This window comes from Leptidea sinapis, chromosome 10 (genome assembly GCF_905404315.1).
Source record: "Leptidea sinapis chromosome 10, ilLepSina1.1, whole genome shotgun sequence".
In the NCBI taxonomy this organism is placed as follows: Eukaryota; Metazoa; Arthropoda; class Insecta; order Lepidoptera; family Pieridae; genus Leptidea; species Leptidea sinapis.
The window spans coordinates 977,478-999,209 of NC_066274.1; the positions used below are offsets into that span (position 1 = coordinate 977,478).

Sequence of the window (21,732 nt, forward strand, 5' to 3'; positions counted from 1 at the left end):
TATTTGACATATTTACGACCTTACAAATAAACATGGTATAGAGTTACTCCCGATTATAAACCAAGAATATGCAAAATGATTACAATTAAACTGAAAATAGTATTTTACTGACTATATTTTACTGATAGGTCTATACCGTGTATATACTCTATAGAGTACATTGAGAAGAGCTTCGTTCACCACTCACCACACAGTCAATCTATCTTGTCATTGTCAGTTGTCAATACTCAAATGTCATTTGTCACGTTGGAGTTGTTGTGGTGTGGAGGCTGGAGCCGATAAAAGTTTTTATTTAAGTTTGAAAATAAAGTAATTTATGTAAGTTAACCGAATTCTGATTAATTTAACAGATAGCTCGAATAGATATTTTACTAATTACTAGTTTTTTATATATCAAATTAACAGTCACTTAGAATTATTTAAGGTTAGAATTTTAAAAGAATATTATTATTATTCTTAATAATTATGTATGTAACAATCTGAATCTCTAACTCAGGAATAAATATTTTTTTTATTTCATATAAAATTGCATTTTTTTTCTTTTAGAATGCCACCGAAAAAAGTAGAGGAACCAGAGAAAAAACCACTTATTGGCCGTGTTGGAACTAATTTAAAAGTTGGAATTGTTGGTGTTCCTAATGTAGGAAAATCCACATTTTTTAATGTCCTTACCAAGAGTCAAGCTGCAGCCGAGAACTTTCCATTTTGCACCATAGATCCAAATGAAAATAAGTATCACAGTTTTATACTTACTTATTTATTTTTGTATTTTTACATACAGGTCATTAAGCTAATTAAATGCAGTAACTTTAAACAGTCTGTGTCCTCTTACTGTTAACTGTCCTTCCACAAAGGCCTACTCCAAGGTCTTCCATTCTTTCCGGTTTCTTGTTATTCTAGTCGATAGTGGTCCTATCTGTTTCAGTTCATTCTCCCATTGTATGAATTGCCTTCTTCTATTCCTTATATCTACTCTGGGTACCGTTCAGTTATTGCTCTACTCCATTTTGGCCCTCTCTCGCCTACACATCTCCATTACAATGAGCATATTGTTTTCTCTATGCTTTTGAAATCAGTTCTTCCTTTGATATGTTCCAATCACACTTTGTCTTGTTGCTTTACCCCAACTACACTTTGTTCTATTGAATATTGAGAAACTTTTAACTTAGTTGTTTTTGGGTAAGGGTCCAGGTTTGACAACCATAGGTAAGGCATGGCAGTATGCAATGGTTGAATACTTTTCTCTTTTTACATACATGCCCCATTTTTGTTTTAACATTTTGACCATCTATATTCTGTATCATATTGAGTTTACCCAAATACTTCCGTTATTAGAAATGCCTACTAAATATTTCATTGATAGCGATTGGGGAAGTCAACAAATATTTTTGTTGACAGCAATGAGTTAAGAAAAACTTCCCTTTTTCTTCTATGTTATATTATCTTACTTACTTTCTAAGATAGAAGCATATTTCAGTAGATATTAGTAATACCAAAAATTACCTCTTGTGTAAAGTTGCACTCTTAATAGGGCTCCACACCAGAGATAACGGCAATACTCCAAATGAATAAAATATATGAAAATAAAATGTGGGCCAGCTGGATTGAAAGTCTTGCCGTGCTCTATTTATGGTCCATAGTTTCTTTAGAAGCCAATTTTGGTTGGACTTTCAGATGAATGTGGAACTGGCAATTACATTACCTTGTGAAACTTAAAAAATAGAAGTTTCAAAAAAAGTGTGTTGTGCCGTACACTATATCCAGAATATCTGCCATTATGTGTTACATATACCATATGATCACAGGCCGACCCACCATGGAACCATACTATCGGTTGTTGATGAACTGTTAAGGTGCTCTAGAGTTTAAGTATATGAAGAGTGTACTTTGGCAATAATGCATCCATGGTTTTGGAGAGCAGGGTATAGTAATAGCAATGGGCACATAGTTAGCTGGATCCAAAGTGTCTCCTACTTTGGGATTGTATGGACAAGTGCTGACATCCTTGAATCTGTTGTTTATGTCACCACATTCAATGCCATACCTGAAGCCTAATGTGTTTTTATGTAGCCAAGGGATGCTTATGTATTAGGACCTACTCTGTAAATATGTTTTTTCAGTCTCATTGTATTCTAATTATTTGAGCTATTTATCTAATGCTATTTAAATAATTAGTGCAGCAGAATCAAATCTCATTTGCACATGCAAGGCTTTCATCATCTAGTTACTCATTTCTTCTATCAAGGTGTCTTGAAAATGTAGCACATTGTTTGAATCTTATTCATTTAAACTCCCAAAATACACTTGTATGCATGTAAACCAGATTCATTAAACTCAATTAGTTGTATCACCTATTCGAAAATAGTGCCCTATACAGCCTCACTTAGTGTGAGAAGGTTGGGTCTGGGATTTCTAGGAACTTACTCCTAGTTATATAGACAATGATATGTTGGACACCTCCAACATACTACAGGCCTATTGCTATTACCTCCCTGCTCTCCAAAATCATGGAGAGCATAATTCAATCATGATCAACAACCAACAGTACGGCTTTCGCCATGGTCGGTCGGCAGGCAATCTTCTGGTATACCTAACACAAAGCAAGCATTGGGGTAGGCCTGGCAGTTAGCATGGATATAGGGAAGGCCTTTGATCGTGTATAGCACAAGGCGCTTCTCTCAAAACTTCCATCATTTGGGCTTCCCGAGAGCTTATGCAAGTGGACCTCTAGCTTCCTCACTGGGCGCAGTATACAAGTCGTTGTCGATGGTTATTGCTCGAACCCGTAGCCCGTGAACGCTGGAGTGCCCCAAGGCTGTGTGATATCTCAGACACTGTTTCTTACACGACAGCACTGGTGATGCCATGTACACGGGCCATGCATGTCTCTCTCGGGAAATCGTCGACCAGTGCCGGGAGAAACTTGTCTTCTATCGAGTCCTCTCTCGAGAAGGTCGCGGAATGGGGTAAATTTGCGCGTTTAGACTAAAAAAAACAACATTAGTCGTATCACCGCTCTTCGACAATACTTGCCTTAAAGCCTTGCCTAGTATCGGAATACTGGGTCTCGAAATCTCGAGCGATTGCCAATTTTCATATTTTTGTGTAAAAATATTTTCAAATAATTGACGCCCTATCCCTAATAAGATGCATATATGTATAACTACCCTGAACAACTATAATACAACCTTGTTTTAAGTCTAATATTTCGTTGTCATGTGAATGTCATGTTAGATAGACTTCATGTATATTATCATATAAATATGTAGAACATATTTCCAATTCATTGAACCTACATTAATCGTTTTAATATGAATAAATACGAAAAGTTCACACCAACTATAGAAGTATCCGATAAGTATTGTTTAAACAATGTAGTAGTTTCAAAAGATGTATCTTATAGAGGAGACTTTGATAAAATTAAAAGCAATGAAAGTAATTTAAAAGTAAACTGCCATTCCCGTCCTTTAGCGGCGGCTGTTTTGGGGAGCGACAATACTAGCATTCCTATACCTGACAATATGGAGTTTTTAAATGCTTGGACAGAGGCGGATGCGCAAGAAATATATCTTAAATCTAAACCTCCATCTTACATTATCATTGGAAAACCTGGTAGTGGAACACATAGTCTAGGAGAAGCACTTTCGAAAAAACTGAATTGCCCACATATATGCCCAAAGAATGTATTAATTGATGAAATAGATCAAAAATCTCCCACTGGAAATTGTATTCAATACAATTTAAGAAATGCCAAAGCCTGTAAAATAAATAATATTTTGCCAATCATGAAATCGAAATTAGAATCTCCTGCTGTTAAACATAGAGGTTTTATATTATCAGGTATACCCTTCTTTTCATCCGATAGACATATGCAAACGTATTTTGATAAACTATTTGAAGAAGAATCTCTTATTATAGTAGAAGAACTTCTCTTTGATTTAATTTTCAATTTGAAACGGAAGAAACCTAAAGGCTCGAGACATACATCAATAACTAGCAGTACTAATATAGGCATGGAAGAACAGGATGAAGCAGAAGAAGAAGATGAAGAAGAACATGCAGTAGAAGGTGAAGAAGAAGAGATTGAACGAGTGGAGTTGTCAAAGTTTTTATTAGAACCGTGCAGCAATATTATTCGTGCCAAAAAAAGTTGCTATGGTGTTAAACGATGTGTAATATTGCAACAAATTGACGAAATGTTTAACGTTAAACCAGATACTGTAATTCAGGTCAGCTGCCCTGATATAGATGCTATCACTAAAAGAAGCCGCAAGTACTTCAACTATATGACAAACGCAAATTCGTTTAATCCATTTATGTGCTATACCGATTCAGAGGTGCAATGGCCCAAAAAATATACAGTTTCCGATTATGTTAAACAGTTTGATGTCCATAGTTTTAATCCAAAATATAGCTGTAAACATCCAATAAATTTTTCCACTAATGCAAAAAATCAATTATGTAACTATAAAGACCATGTAAAGGCATATATTGATAAAAAATTGAAGTTTATTGATCCAAAATTTATCATTAAAGTAGATGGTCGAACCAGTACTCATCAAATGATGTACCTTATCAATGAAAGGTTTGTTCTTTTACCAATAAAGCCTGTACTTCTTCCGGAACCCCTATATCTTGAAGAGCCTCCAGAGGATGATGAAGATTTTTGGAATTTAATCGGAGAATCAAATGTTATACGGAGTGAAAATGTCAGCTTTAATAGATATCCTTCCGCCTGGTACAATAGATGTCCAGTAGAGCTGAAAAATAGACGATCCACACATGGTAAACCCAAATTTGCGGTTACTTTTTTGAATCATGTGTATGTCTTATCATCGCTAACTGCAATGAGGAATTTTTGTAGGAACCCACGTCCATATTTAAAACTTGAATATTTGGAACCTACATGTCGAATTGCCGTTATGGGTTCAAAATTATCTGGAAAAACAATGATTTCTAGGTGCCTGGCATGGATATTCAACGCTAACTTTATTTGCTTCGACACTTTTTATAACAATGAAAAACAAAAGAAGTATAATACGTACGCCAAAACCATATTTTCTGAAATAATACCCACCATTGAGGATAACCGATTTATAAAATGGAAAAATTTAGAATATCAACGTACTACTGAATTGAATGCTTGGCTTACTACAGTTCACGATAACCTGAAAAAGTATGTACAACTTTCAGAATATATCAAGGCACAAGAGGAAGAAAATAATAAAGTTGCGGCGCAAGATAAGAAAAAAATTAAGTTTTTAGTGGAAAATTTAAAATTCTTACCATTTTTGCAAGACCTCGATTTTTGTAAAACATTGCATGAACAAAACTTAGTAGAATTTGCACCTATAGACTTGAATATAGAAACTCCAAAGCCTGAAATGCCAATATTAGGAGATGAGGATGTAATGAATGCTATATCTGCATATATAATAAGTAATGATCTTCAAAAAGAAATTTTACCCACTCCTGAAGAAATAATGAATGAATTCAATTTTATGCTAGAGGAAATGGATAAATTATCTTTAAATGACACATCTAAGCCTTCTTACTGCAAATTCGTTATAGATGGATTCCCCTGTGATGACGAATATTGGGATTATTTGATAACAGCTGGTCTATTACCTGATTACATAATAGCATTAATCGAAAATAGAGAGATTGAGGAACCTATTATCCTGAATTATATTAATATAAAAAATGCTACCAAAAACTATGAGGATCGTTTTTTTCATTCTGAAGATATTTTATTTAAAACCAAATTGATAGGTGATGTTATATTGAAATCAAGTTATATGGATATAAAAATCATTATTGATGAGATAACAAACAAAGTATTAGACGAAATTTCTAATAATAAAGTAGATATAACTACTGACAATACTGAGTTTATTTCTTCTTTGACGGAAAGTATTGAAAAATTTGGTGAAAACTGGCAAAATATAAAGTCAAAAATTGATGAATACTCAAAATCAATTATCGAAGTAGAACTAGAAGAAAAATCAGATATTGAGGTACTAGACGAAGTTTTATTGAAGTTAAGGCGGTCATATTGTACAATATGCAGTGTAGAAGAAGATCTAATAGAAGACATTGAAAATGATTCTGCAGTAAACGTGCTCACATTCAATTTTCCTCGAAGCTTGTGTGAAACGAACATATACTGCCCAATTGCCTTTTATAAACATAATGTACTTTGGGAAGCCAAACCAGAATTTTGTGTTAAATATAATAATAAAATTCATTACTTCAGCAATGAACAATGCTTAGAAATATTTCAAAGGGACTGTACCAGATACCAGGCTTTAAATAAACCATTTAAAAAGATTCCGCCACTAAGAATTTGTGTGATTGGCTGTATTGGTAGTGGTAGAACCACGCTATCGAAGCAAATCGCAAAGGAATTAGGACTGTTGCATATCGATTATGAGGAATTCATAAATTATACACTAGTTCCAAAGCATTACAAAAAAGTCGGTTGGAAATATGAAAACAGCTTTACAGATAGTTCACTGGATGAAGAAAACGCAGCAGAAATTCAAATAGATGAAGACGAATCACAGTATCTAGCAGACATACTTTCAAATGAAGTGGAACTCAGAAGATTACTTTACAGTTATTTTGAAGGCGGCAGCTCTTTACCGTCAATTATAGTACAGAAGCTAATGAAAATCTTATGGCATCAAAAACCTTATAGTACGACAGGCGTGGTAATAGACGGCTTTCCAAAAATCCCAAGTGACGTTGATGAAATGATATCTGGCTATTGTATTCCAGATATAGTCATAGACTTGCAAGGGAGTTCCGATGAAACATTAGAACGTTTATCCCGAAAAGTATACTTTAAGCTGTGGAAAGATCAATTAAAAGAAGCAAAACAAAAGGTGAGAGATAAAGTGGATATTGAGAGATATAAGTGGTTGAACATCATAACTAAAAAAATTGTTATAAAAGTAATAATCGACGAAGTTTTGCAAATGGTTTGCGGCAGTGACCCCATAGAAAGTATGACAGCGCAAAGTACTATTTTAGACTCTCATCCCGCAGGGTTAGACCATATTGATCCTAATTTATTTTCGGCGTATAACGAGATTATTGAAGAATATCCAGAGCCAATTGATACTACAGAATGGGAAAAACCTGAAGATGCTCGGGAAAGAATAAATTCTAGATTGGAAGGAATATATGAGGCACAAGAAGAAAATATAGAATCATTGAAAGAAATTCTGGAAGAACATAAAATAAAAATAATTTCGATAAATGGACTTAAAGTCATGGATAAGGTCCTAAGGATCGCGTTTAGAAAGTTATCGAATCTAAATAACAGAAATGAATCTTTCTTTGAGCAAACCGTTGTCATAAACTCTGACATAACAGAAATGTTAATTTTGGAAGGATTCTATTTTTTAAGTAAATTTGGTAGAATGTGTCCTGTGTATATATTTGATAATGAAACGAATCTTTTTAACCCATACAATATAAGCAAACGCAAAGGACAAATTTTTCCTGTTATTCATCGAGCCTACATATATTTTATATCATCTGAAAAAAACTTAAAATGTTTTAGAAATAATCCATTGAAGTATATCAATTCTAAAAAAATTGTGTCATATATAGAATTTCCGTTACGAATTGGAATTATTGGACCTCCTAAATCTGGGAAATCTCTGCTAGCTTCGAAATTGGCTAAACGTTATGGATTACTTTGTTTGTCTAAAGGCTTTGCCGTTCGCTACATCATGGAAAATTTCAGATGGACTGAATTAGGGACTAAAATTACCTCATTATTGCAGTCGGGACAGTGCATCAGTAATGAATATATAATTAAATCTGTTAAAACAGTAGCAATTGATTATAGAGTGTTATCTCATGGCTTTATACTAGATGGTTTTCCAGAAACACCGTTTGAAGCTTCAGAATTATTGAAAGAAGGCTTATATCCCTTAATTATGTTAAATATTAACACGAATCTTCAATATGCCTTGGCACATCTACAGAATGAAGTTTATCTGGACATTCTTAAGTACAAACCTCCATACCCACAAAGTTTAGTTGAATTAAGATATTCAAAGTGGACAAAAAATTACTATAATATTGACAATTGGATCATGGATGACATTCAAAATATATATCATTTATGCGGAGATGTCAGCAAATGGCAATGCTTAAACGATGCATGTTCTATTATTGGCGATATATCTCAAAAAGTTTTTTATTATTTGTCAAACTGTGACTTAAAATTTGTACCTGCTGGTGTGATGTGCATATCTAAAGATGATTTTACAAAGAAACTATCTGCTTTTAAAAACTTTTGCCCCATTTGTTATTTAAATAACGTTTTTAAGCAGAGCGAATATCCGGTTGATCGAAATGGAATAGTACAATACATGGATCGTTACTATTGGGTGTGCGCAACGCATATCAGCAATTTAGAAGAATTACCTAACATAGTATTGCCTTCTAAAAATATTTGTTTTCCTGAAATGCCTGCAGTGGTAAAATCGGTCAATGCTTCGCTTGTTTACGAAAACGGAATCTGTATAGTGTCTTACGCAGAAAATCTGCCTTCACAAAGACTATTTAAAGGATCCAACGATTTTGCCGCTCTTCATAAAGGAAATTATTATCTTTTTTGTAGCTCAAAGTGCTTGGAAAAGTTTCTGTGCAAGCCTCACATTTACTATGACATTAAAGTTTTTAAAGAGGCGCAAGGATTTCCGAAACTACCCCTTAAATCCCTCCCGCATTTAGGATATTTAGAACAAACTGTTGGCAATATTATAACCCAAGCTTGCTGCGCTGTTAATGTTTCAAGACCTAAATATTTAGGCTTAGATGTAACTGTATCTGGGCTTATATATATTGCTTTATATTTAAAAGTTCATAACCCTGCGTGTGTTGATGAAATAAAACGCAAACAATACATACACGCATTTAAGGTTTATGAAGCGAGATGCAAACTTGCGATTGATATTGGCTTGCGACTTCGCTCAACTAACAATCCATTCGCTAAGTACCCGCTTTGTTGTGGAGATAACTTAAGGATGAAAGCAATTGATTCTGGCACAGTCAGAAAATTATCAAGCGTCGTGTCAGCCTCGAGTACCCTCAATATATCTGAGCTTAGTAAACAAGGCATAACACGGGAGGGAGAGTTAATTAATTAATTTTGTCATTAGATTAGTCTTAGACTAGATGGATATATAATAAATACAATAATAATATTTTAAGGAGTTTTTATTGAAAGCAAACGTTTTGTTTGATTAATGCTGAGTTTAAGGTAACTAAAAACTCCTTCGTGTTTTGATGATTCTTATTATAAATAGGTAAAGCATTTATTTTTTTTTGGTTTCAGCAAGTAGGGTACCAGTTCCTGATGAGAGATATGACTTCTTGTGCGAGTATCATAAACCAGCAAGGTAATTTATCACATATCTATAAATAATAAGCGTGCATTGACGTGGTACTTCGTAAAACAAATTTCTTGACCGAAGAATGCACACGTGTTCATTGTCTGGGCTAACCACATCTCGGTTTTTGTTTCAATGTGTAAAGAATAACCCCGTTATTCATAATGGTCCGCTAACTTAAAACAGCTGCTAAAGAGTGTTATTTCTCATTCTGGATTAGGTCAATAGAAGAAGACAGTGAGAATTAGCAATGCCTTTAAGTTAGCATACTATTATGAATAAGGGGGTAATAATATAAATGCTCTCAGTCAACTCATGTGCCAGATCTATGGATTTTTTCAACTTTAACTCGTATAAAAAAGCAGGTGTGTGTATCATAATAATAATAAGCATAGATTAGTTGTTATTAGGTACCAGTATTTTATATGTATTTATTTTTTGGTTTCAGTAAGGTGCCGGCATTTTTGAACGTGGTTGACATCGCGGGCTTAGTACGTGGCGCAGCCGAGGGCCAGGGACTGGGGAATGCTTTCTTATCACATATCAAAGCTTGTGATGCGATCTTTAACTTGTGCCGTGAGTATACAACATATTATTTCATCGGTTTCAGTAGCACATATTAAACTCAAATTAATAGATTGTTTTACGTGTCAACTTTTGATTTGGAATGTTGAAATTTTAATTTAAAGACACGTGATCGTCCGTATAAGTACTACGATGACGTTCTATAGATAAAGACAAATCACGTCGTATAAAAAAAAAGTATGGAACATGCCACAAATTACACCATAATTAGCTTCAACTGCTAAATATGTATACTTACCGCATTTATTCCAGTTGTTAAAAATATTATTGTTCAATAAGCAGCAATGAAAAACCATTCAGTTTAGGTTACGTATGTTGAATTTAGAACTCGATTCGGACAGTGACAGTTGACACTCGCCTGAGGAGAAAAAAGTGCTTACATTGGGTATGTTACGATATGCACTGTGAGCACTGCACAGTGCTATCACTGTAGAAAAATTCGTTCCGTTATGGACTGCCAGTATACTGCCGCAGTACCCTAGGGAAATATATGGCGTCATAAATCGCCGCAATATTCTACTGTGAGCACTGGCGTTTTCGAGGTAAGGTACTCGCAGTACTTTGATCACGTGATCAGTCAAAACCACTCGAGTGCCTAACGTTTTACAAACAATATTTTTAATTTGACAATACTCCAACAACAGTTTTTTTTAATGAACTAGAAAACTTTAATACACTCATTTGAATGGTGCGTCAAAAAATGCGGCTGACATGTATACGGGATTGCGTTCCGTTTCAAAAAGTAACCAGTATAACTATAAAGAAACGGCTTCACAGTATACTAAATTCACATCACACTGTACACTGGTCGCAGTGCATATCGGAACATACCCATTATCTTTGAGCACACTTCTGCCGTTCTGTTGTCAGACTGCGAATCAAAGCGTCGCCTTTTATTTAACGAATAGTTCTGCCATGTTTCTTTTACTAACTCTATTATCTCTGCACTTGGCTTACGGCTTTTGGTTTTGAACAGCTTTTTTGCTTCGTCGAATTTTTTTATTAGAGACCACGCATTCTACTAGTGGAAAATTTTTAATTGATCGTGATTGAAAGAGTTTAGGAATAATTTTAGGAAAATATTTTTAGTGTCTAAACATGTTTTTAGTTCGGTATCGAATAATATTGATATGATAAGAATAAATACCTAAGCACGTAACAAATACGATATAAAATTTCGTTATATCAAGGTAAAAGACTTTTAGACACTAGAAATCGTGATTACAATTTACTAGCGTATAGACAAAGTGTGCGAAAGAGAAAAACATCAATAACTAGTCTATTGGTACTGTAATCTGTTTTTATTGACAAGTCGTAAAAAGTCAGCCACGCTTAGCATATGCTCCTTAGTGTTTTGAATATAAAAATACATGCTAACGCATTTTTTTTATAAAAATAAGGGACGAGTCGAGCAGTACGTTCAGCTGTTGGTAATTGATACGCCCTGTCCATTACTATGCAGTGCCGCTCAGGATTATTGAATAACCCAAAAATTCTGAGCGGCACTACAACTTAATAAATAAGTTGTCAAGTCTCTTTTGCTCCGTAATTTCACTAGCTACGGTGCCCTTCAGACTGAAACACAGTAATGCTTACACATCACTACTTCACGGCAGAAATGGGCGCCGTTGTGGTACCTATAATCTAGCCGGCATCCTGTGCAAAGGAGCCTCCCACTGGTAAATAAAAAAATATCGATCATCATCGTCATTTATCATCGTGTTTATACGATAGAATATAGTAAGTCTGTCATCAACTTTATCACACAGTAGACTCCTAATACCTAAATATTGGGAATGCAAACAATTCATTCAATCACCTGAGGTGAGCGGGCGCCTCAATGCTCATTGGTCAGGTAAAGGCTGCTGAGAATTATATGAGTACTATATGTTTTTAAACTTTTATCATCGCGGAACTTTAACATTGTAATTATTATGACGAGTACTCACGATACATATTTTAATGATTTGATGCCGATAATTCGATCCAATTACATGAATCATGGTCACGGCGGGACTGCGGAGGCGGCGAGAAACACTTGACACGTTGACATTTGACGCTGATAGTACATCAATCTGTCCACTTGGCGCCTAGTTCGTTTTGGTCTTTGACTCCCTAATTCATTTGCATTTGTACTTCAGAGAGAGAGAGACCACGGGATTCCATTTTTGCGGTAGCCTAAACCATCCTCCCCATTAAATTATTGACGTATACGTTTTAGTCTCATTTTTGACTCCCCTACTTCCTTACACATTTACGTCAGCTTTTGACAAATTCATAAAACATGATAAATTTTTAGTCGGGTCAGCTACTTTTTTAGAAAGCGTATATCATTTACCAGTGCCTAGCTTTATTAAAGAGTATTCAATTATCATGTTTTTTTTTAATTTTATTTAATTTCGGGCTAGCTTGCCTGCCATAGCTGTGCATAAAACAATAAAAAATGCGGTTACAGGTGCTTTCGATGATGAGGACGTGATTCATGTCGATGGAGATGTGAATCCAATTAGAGATCTGGAGACGATTGGTGAAGAGCTAAGGCTCAAGGATGAGGAGCAGCTCATCCAGAACGTTGAGAAGCTGGACCGTGTGGTAAACCGCGGGAATGACAAGAAACTGAAGCCCGAATATGTAAGTGAGCGGAACTTTAAACATAATTATGTTTTTTGAATTGAATAATAATATTGACACACTTTTACACAAATTATCTTGCCCCAAACTAGGCATAGCCTGTACTATGGGTGCAAGACAACGATATATTTATTACAATATACTTAAATAAACATACATAAATACATATTATCATCCATGACTCGGAAACGAACATCTAAATTCATCATATAAATGATTGCACTTACCGGGATTAGAACCCGGGACCTCCAGCTTAGTAGTCAGGGTATTCAAGTTTGTTAGGGGAATATCATACGGGTTCGCGTCACCGACATGCTGCTGACTGGCGCACACGATAAATATATAATTTACGTTATATTATATACTATTGTTTAAAATCCGCGTGTGGACAAGGCGCTAAAGGCCTGATTCTATGCAGTATATAGTCAAGGGTTTGCATTATATTTCTATAATTCTGTTATAGGATGCATTAATGAAGATTAAGACGGTGTTAGTGGATGAAAAAAAGCATCTACGGTTTGGTGATTGGAGTGCAGCTGAAGTAAGTCAAACTCAAATAAGCCTCATTTGGCCCCTTTAAAATATCCGGCTGAAATAAAATCCAGAAGTATTGAAAGCCTTATTTGTAGCGCCTATGACATGTATTGTATATATATATGCATGTCATTACATTTTTCTTCTAATTAACTAAGTATATCTTTCGTGTGGCCGATAAAGTTGAGCCCGTCAGATGCACATACGAGAAATAAAAAGTATCATTAAATTCTCATTTTTAGCTTTTGAATTCTCAGTAGAGCTATTTTAATAGTTAATAAAATTTAAAATATCGTGGATACGCCGTATTGTTTCCGAAATATTATAAGTATTTTAGATTGCCGTTGCGGAGTCGGTGACCAGAGTGACGTCACTACACTACATACCTAGTCATTATAGTGAGAGAGCGCCTCTTTTGAGGCGCGCGCGATGTTATGATGTAATGCGTGCTATTTGCCACTTTTTAAAGTTTTAATTGATGCGGAAATGAAACTTATCGTTACTTCAAAACTACTCGATTGATTTTATTGACATCTAAACCAAAATTTCTAGGAATATAACCTATAGTCTAAAGCATTTAGATTATCTATTTACTTAACTTTCGGTTAAGTTTACTGAGTGGTTAATTAATGTTTATTTTTAATGTTCTTTTTTTCCTTATATATATCGCTATATATCACGTTAACGTTAGTGTCTCACAGCCATGTGGTTATAAACTTTGTAATTATTAATATAATCTTAATAATATTTTTATAGAAATATTTTACTTTATATTGTCTTTTTATTTACTGACAACATTACTTTTCAGATTGAAGTACTAAATAAATACTTGTTTTTAACGACAAAACCTGCACTATACCTTGTCAATCTTTCGGAAAAAGACTATATTCGGAAGAAAAATAAATGGTAAGAAATATTTTTAGCCCTTAATCATACAATAATGATCCCCAAGAATACAAGTATAAACTAATTATTAATATTTAAAAGGGTCATATCTCAGATCTTAATATGCTATTATTAGTGTTGAACAGGCTGTAAAATTAGATCCTGCAAAAATCATGTTGCGCTAAAAAAGAATGCTGGGAGAGTTTCTTGCGCCGCTTTTTCTCTCTCAGAGCGCCATTGGTTTCCGAAGCGGTAGTATATCTACTATATTAGAAATGACATCGAACAGACTTCTAAAAGAATCAATTTTGAGAAAATAAATGTCATTTATTTATTATCTCCTATTTATGAAGAACTGGACAGTTGAACAAAAGATAGCGAGTTTTATGGCTCACTACGGACGTTCGTTAGACACTCTGATTTGAATATCTCATCGTCCATAAATTCTGATATAAAATAAATTCGTACTCCGAGATTAATTAATTTGTTCAGGTTACCAAAATTGAAGGAATGGATCGACAAAAATGACCCTGGTGCTCCACTTATACCCTTCTCTGGAGTCCTAGAAACGAAACTGTTAGAAATGTCGCCCGAGGAGAAGCAGGCTTTCCTCAAGGAACACAACATTACAAGGTAGGTACATATAGATATTATATATGACTGTCTAAGTTTTTTTATGACAGTAAGGGACGAGACGAGCAGGACGTTCAGCTGATGGTAATTGATACTCCCTGTCCATTACAATGCAGTGCCGCTTCAGGAATCTTGAGAAATCAAAAAATTCTGAACAGCACTAGAATTGCGCTCGTTACCTTGAGACGTAAGATGTTAAGACTCATTTGCCTAGTAATTTAACTAGCTATGGCGCCCTTCAGACCAAAACACAACAATAATGTTTACACATTACTGCTTTACTGCAGAAATAGGCGCCGTTATGGTACCCATAATCTAGCGGCCATCCGGTGCAAAGGAGCCTCCCACTGACGAGGAGATCCATCTAGATATTGTGACATTAATATTATGAATGTATGAAGTTTATGACAAAGTGTCTGTTCGTTTGTTACATTTTCCCGGCGGATCTACGCTCAACATAGCTTTTTGTTATTCTCTGCTTCTATTTCCCCGTACCTACAAACTAAAAAAAAGAACAAATAAAACTTCTCTAAGTCTATTTTATGTGGCTTGCTTCTACATAATATATAACACACAATCAGATCAGGAAAGTTAGCCCCCCAGATTTTTTATTTATTTATTTATTTTATTACATCGTTAGTTCGCCATTTGTTCTTGATTGTTCTCTATAAACATTTGTTTGTTCTCGATTTTTTTTTTAATTTGCAATTCATTAAAATTGGTTAGGTTAGGTTATGTTAGAACAGTTAAAACAACGCACGAGCCGAGCGTAGCGTGCCGCGGTAGCGGCCGGCGAGTGCCAGAACCAAATAGTAGGCGTTTCCCCCTACTTTTAATTAATTGTTTTTAAATAAACAACAAAAGAACAAACAATTATTTATAGCAAACAATTAAGAACAAACTACGAACTAACGATATGTGATATTGAAAATTCAAAAATAGAAAAAAAATTTTTTTTGGGGGGCTAAGTTTGATGAGCCCAATCATACACGAATGATTCCACAGAACTTCCTTTATAATCTTAAAGGCTTTCCTGATTTTGACCTGTTTAATTCATCCACAAACTCTATCAGATCAAAAATAACTAAAAACTGGTTTGATGTGTTTCCCTAACTAAACATAATTGAACGTAGTGTTTAAATTCTCTTTGAACATAATAAATGTAATAGGTACCTATGTAATTAACTAGTTATTAGAATCAATATGCGAAAACTATTAATTGGTGTAAAATGTTCACACTATTGTATAGTAATTAAGTTATTGTAACACTAAGTTTTCCAAATAAATTAAAATTAAAAAGCAAACTAAATCAAAATAAAATGAGACTAATAATTGGATGTAGTTCCTGAAAAACGTTCTAAGTCACAAACATCACATTTTAAGGAATTCGTGTTTAAAGTTTAATAAATATTAGTGTATTCCATACAGGTGGGTTGGGCTACTAAGTCATTTAAAGATTATTTGTCTGTATTTAAAGACTATGATGTCATTTAAAGAGTGACAGTAGTTAATATGAGCCACGTGACCAGTTTTGTGTTCTTAACTCAATTTCGACATGATTGTGGTTTGAAACGTTTTTCTGGAATTATGTCCAATTATACTGTCAAATAAAAACCTAATAATACATCTATATATCTTTATGTATAAAAATGAATTGCTGTTCGTTAGTCTCGCTAAAACTCGAGAACGACTGGACCGATTTGGCTAATTTTGGTCTTGAATTATTTGGAAGTCCAGGGAAGGTTTAAAAGATGAATAAATAGGAAAATGCTGCTAAATTAAATAAAAACAACAAATTTGTTTTTCCTTTGATGTGTCCATACATAATTTCTATGAGAGAATTTATTGACGCACGGTTTGACAGTTCTGCTGTGAAACAATTTCATTACGACAGCAGGGTGCATATTTTACGAAGTAATTTTTGATGTTATGATATATTATTGACAAAATCATATAAAAACATTATTTTATTTATTATATACAGAACAACGTCTGTAGGGTCAACTAGTATTTAATAATAAGAGTTAAGGTGTAATATATTATATTATATTTATTTAATTTTTATTTTGTCATATTTCAGTGCATTAGATAAAATAATAGTACAAGGATACAAGGCTCTGCAGTTGGAATATTTCTTCACTGCTGGAGCGGATGAAGTAAAGGCTTGGACCATACAGGTTATTATGATACCACACTACCTATTAGCCTGGTCTTTAGTTTTGTTACAAATAAAATGCAATTATTTTTTATGGCAGTTTTTTGAAAGCACGCGTGGTTCGTCCTATCTATACCGATTTATTTCTGTGATTAATCCCCAATATAATATCGAGTGTGTGTTGCCAGTGATAACATACGGAACGTACCTAGATGTGGTCGCTAACTGTGGCCTTATGAGAAAACTCAAGATAGCTCCGAGGGCAATTGAGATGGCTATGCTCGGTGTTTCCCTGCGAGATCGAATCATAATGAGGAAATCCGTAGGAGAACCAACGTCACTGACACAGTACGGTGATAGCGAAACTGAAGTGGCAGTGGGCAGGGCACATAGCTTGAAGGACCGATAACTGTTCAGGCAGTAAAGTCCTCGAATTATGTACTGGAAAATTTAGTGTTGGAAGGCTCCCCTCAAGATGGACCGACGATCTGAAGGCCTACCCTCAACTTTTAATTAGGCGTTCAATTCCGATACAGTTCAGTTTAGGTACCTAAACTGAATCGCTAAGATTCGTACCATAAAGTGCTTATAACTGAATGGCGTTTGAATCGCATATGGAGGAATGAACGAAAGAAATTTGTCTGTTGTCCGCGGTGTGAGAAAGAGATGACGCTGTACAGTTGTTGCACAAGTCAGTCGCTCTTAATTGAACCATATGCGTTGCGTTTCGAAATTTTAGCGGTGTTTTTTGCGTAGAAATTATTAACCACTAAGCCCTTTTAGTACTTATTAAATAATAGTAATATATATTTATATATATATTTTGTCGGGAAAACTATGGAGAGATTGAATTTTATAGCCAGCCTTTGTTGTATAACTTTTACGCAATGACGTTCCATACACATGGAAGGATATATCATTCGAAGTCTGATAGTGGAACGGCAAAAGTGTGTTTAATGAGCACACTTTGCTCCTTAGTCGTATGTCAACTGTCACTGTCCGAATGAAACCTGAACTGAATTAATGTTTTACATGGCTGCGTATTCACCAAGAATATTTAAACAACTGGAGTAAATGTGGCGATGTATTGATAGCAGTCGAAGCTTATTATGGTGTGCACACCATTATAAGCTTCTTCTCTCGCTATTGTTTTTATATGACATGATTTGCCCATATGTATAGAATGTCACTGTTTTCACGTTATTGTAGAAAGGAACAAAAGCGCCTCAAGCTGCCGGTCGCATCCACACAGACTTCGAGAAGGGTTTCATAATGGCGGAGGTGATGCACTTCAAGGACTTCAAGGAAGAAGGCTCCGAGGCTGCCTGCAAGAGCGCGGGAAAATACCGACAACAAGGTACATTACACATTGTATTAATCTTATTTATTTAAAACGGTTTTACTCACGGTTTATCGGAGTAGGTACCGTCTAGTTTTCGGACCATTCGGATAGTTAAATAGAGGGTAGATCGATATATCTTACAATAAATACGCTAGAAACCTCAGTCATCCGTGAGCAAGACGTTTGAAATAATGTTGCAGTGTTGGGGTAACTTAAAGATTGCTTCAATCATGGTATGTTTATAATATTACAATGTGTCTTTTAACCTTATATTAAAGTTAGCCTAATAATGTGTGAGATATGTACGTGATTTAAGGCGCGGACTGACTAGGATTGTAAACGCTACAACCCACAGTACAATATTTGTGTTGATCATGTGGCTAGCCTGCAAATGGGCATTTATTTTACTGGTGTTATTTTGTTTATTCAAAATATACATATTAAATTGAATAACTGTTTGGTTTAATTTTTAGAAAATTACTAATTCTATTAAATTCTTTAAAAAAAGAATGTTGTTATTGCTGATAATTCAGAGATTTTTAACTCCAAAGATTATTTTTGGGAAGCAACTTCCAAATTTTTTATTGGATATTTCAAATTATATATACATATAATGTAATGTATTTTTTGCGTCGGAATATTTTCATTGCGTTATGTTGTAATCGACTCTCTAAGAAACCAATTTTTGTGAATATTGAGGTATGACCGCGCCTTAACTTCAAATAATTTTTTAATATTATAATTTAATATAATTTTTCTTTTGTGAACTATGACGTCATACTACAAAAAAACCAAGCGCTTTTAATAGCTCTTTCAATTCCTTTTTCCTTTTGCAGCTATCGATATAAAAATCCATATTATATATTTTAATATAAAGGCATAAAAGGCATTTATTTTCTCAAAATTGATTCCTTTAGAATTCATTTTGATGTCATTTCTAATTACTACTAGATACTACTACCGCTTCGGAAACAAATGGCGCTCTGAGAGAGAAGAAGCGGCGAAAGAAACTCTCCAAGCATTCTTTTTTTGCGCTCTTTTCAATAAAAATATACAATATTGTACAGTCATTATTATCGCTATAAAATAATCACAATCTAGTCCTAGGCTGTCCAATCATTTAGATATTCAGCAGTGGAGTAATAGGATTTAGGAGAGAGCCATTTTTTTTAAAACATTTAAATTTATTTATAGATAATGCCTGAACAGTGGCTGGGACTTTATTATAGAAGTGTATACATTTACCCTTAAAGCTATTATGTATCTTATGAAGCCTACTAGAATTAGTTACAAGCAATCCCTTATTTCTAGTGTTATAAGAATGAAAATCACTATTATAATATAATAAAGCAATGTATATTATATAATTATCATTTATTTATCTTGATAAGACTTATATTGTAGAGACGAATTGTAATAAATGACTTTTACTTCTTCCGTAGGGCGGAACTACGTTGTCGAAGACGGGGACATAATTTTCTTCAAATTCAACGCGGGCGCCGGGCTCAAGGACGCGAAGAAGAAATGACGAGAAAAGATTATGTTAATGCTGATACATATTCTGTATCTCAATCTCTTACTCTACTCATTGTTACACGTCGCATGATGCCCTATATGTATCACTTACACATATATATATATATATATATATATACTTGAATACAAATCTACCCTTAAACTAATAAACAAATCTCTCTCTGCGTCATAATGCTCCACGATCATTGAGTGTTTGACATTAGTATAAATAAAACTTTAACTTTTAATAAAATACATGCACCGGAAATCATGTTTCACCTAAGAATTTGTTAGTTTTTATTTTATATGGCATATGGTTTGTTATACTTAAGGCCACAACAGAAAAGTAAGTTTAAAAATGGCTGAAATTGTGCGCTGGACTTCAGTTGTTGGGCAAAATGTACCTTGTGGCATTACAATACTAACAGATTCAGATTATTGACTGCTAATTACAGACAGTAGAAGGTAGTAATTTATCTCTATCTGTAGATAGTATATTGGGAACATTCTCAAAGGGCATAACATATTAAGCGCAGACATTATATACAATCGAGTTCTATATTACATTTCAACGCTTTAAAAATTCTCTCTAAGTGATCAAAAAGGGCCATAAAGTACTTTTTTGAACAGATCGATAAAAAGCTTCGTGTTATAAAACCGTTGGAATAAACAATTGAGTCCCCTTATTTCATAAAATTTTATCGGACGTTGAAAAGACTCATGTGAATGAGCCCTAATATAAATCAGTGAAAGTTAAGTATTCAATACGTAGTAGTAAAGAGTGTTTTAAAGTAAAAGTTTTTATATAAAAGAATATTATTATATCTAAAGCTTCTTAATTAATCGCATTTCTTTGTCGCATTTGTTGAATTTTTTTACCTAAAAATATATTTAAGTACTATTATTTAGTAAAAAGCATGTGGGATGTAAAGTTTTCAGCTGCCTTAACTATTTACAATATTATTCATTATATTAGGATAATATTGTTCAATATTTATTGTATCTAGCCTATAATACTTAATTTATCTTTTCAATTTGCTTATTGTACGTAGTTGTAAACACTTTTTCACTGTATATTTGCGGCGTTACAATAAAGTAGGTGAACAGTTTTTTAAAGTGAAATTATTTTATTTTTGTTGTTTGAGAATGAAATACAAGCGAATTTTGTATTTATGTTTTTATATTTATATTATCATTCAATTTTGGAATGTACTTAGAGTACAAAAAGCTGGATTATCATATGCATATCGATCTAATGTTTCATGGAAACACTATTACAGAAGACTTGTTATAAATGGGATATACAATGGGAAATAAGACCTTTTTTTAAAACATATTGTTTAAAGAACATGTGTGGGTTTCATTACTTAACACATCTTTTACCGCTAGTTGTAAAAAGCATCTTAAAAGTTAATGTTTCATTATATCACATGCTATCATTGACTGTTTTCATTTTGAAAATGAAAGTGACGGTATTATATTTAATGAAAACAAAAATGAAACACAACAAACTTTAAGGATGCTTTCTGCAACCAGCGCTCAGTTAGTTATAAAAAAAGCTAAAATATTGAGTGATAATTTTAAGCTGCACGCACATAGCGACATGCTTTCCGACACTGTGAAGTTGGTCGATTAAACATTCTAGTATAGTGTGAAGTGGTATCTAACTTCAAACAAAGACATCGGTATGGCGTGGCCAACATGAAACAGATAATATCCTATATACAGGGTTACACCGTAAGTCGGCCTAGATCCTTTATGGGGCTATAGTTTAGATCATTTCTGACTGATTTGACTATGAAACATCGTATCCTAAATCCAATGGTTTTCAAGATAATCTAATTTTAAGTATTTTTCATAAAAAGTCAGTTTTTTGCCTTTTGTTGTATCTTTTTTTTGTAATCTGAGCCTCTGGTATGTTTGTTTATACGTTTTATTTTAGAAGATGAATAGCTCTATCCATTTCAATTAAAAAAAATACAGTAGCAGAATAAAATGAGTCGTGAAAGATGAAGAATAGTGAAAAATCAAACAAAAAA

The 21,732-nt window shown here is 33.9% G+C and overlaps 1 protein-coding gene across 1 annotated transcript; it reads left to right on the forward strand.

Moving 5' to 3' along the window:
• The first annotated feature begins 214 nt into the window (after nt 1-214).
• On the forward strand, nt 215-20,862 carry LOC126966521 (obg-like ATPase 1). Its single transcript, XM_050810643.1, has 11 exons — nt 215-318; nt 547-732; nt 9,366-9,422; nt 9,862-9,989; nt 12,454-12,629; nt 13,093-13,170; nt 13,972-14,069; nt 14,541-14,681; nt 16,762-16,858; nt 18,046-18,193; nt 19,621-20,862. Exons 2-11 carry the CDS (start codon nt 548-550, stop codon nt 19,704-19,706), a joined length of 1,194 nt encoding a protein of 397 aa, XP_050666600.1. The 5' UTR covers nt 215-318; nt 547; the 3' UTR covers nt 19,707-20,862.
• The last annotated feature ends 870 nt before the right edge of the window (nt 20,863-21,732 follow it).

Coding starts and splice junctions, on each gene's coding strand:
- LOC126966521 (XM_050810643.1), top strand. CDS start 548: ATGCCACCGAAAAAAGTAGAGGAACCAGAGAAAAAACCACTTATTGGC. Junction 733..9,365: donor ATAGATCCAAATGAAAATAA/GTATCACAGTTT, acceptor TTCAGCAAGTAG/GGTACCAGTTCCTGATGAGA. Junction 9,423..9,861: donor GAGTATCATAAACCAGCAAG/GTAATTTATCAC, acceptor TTTTGGTTTCAG/TAAGGTGCCGGCATTTTTGA.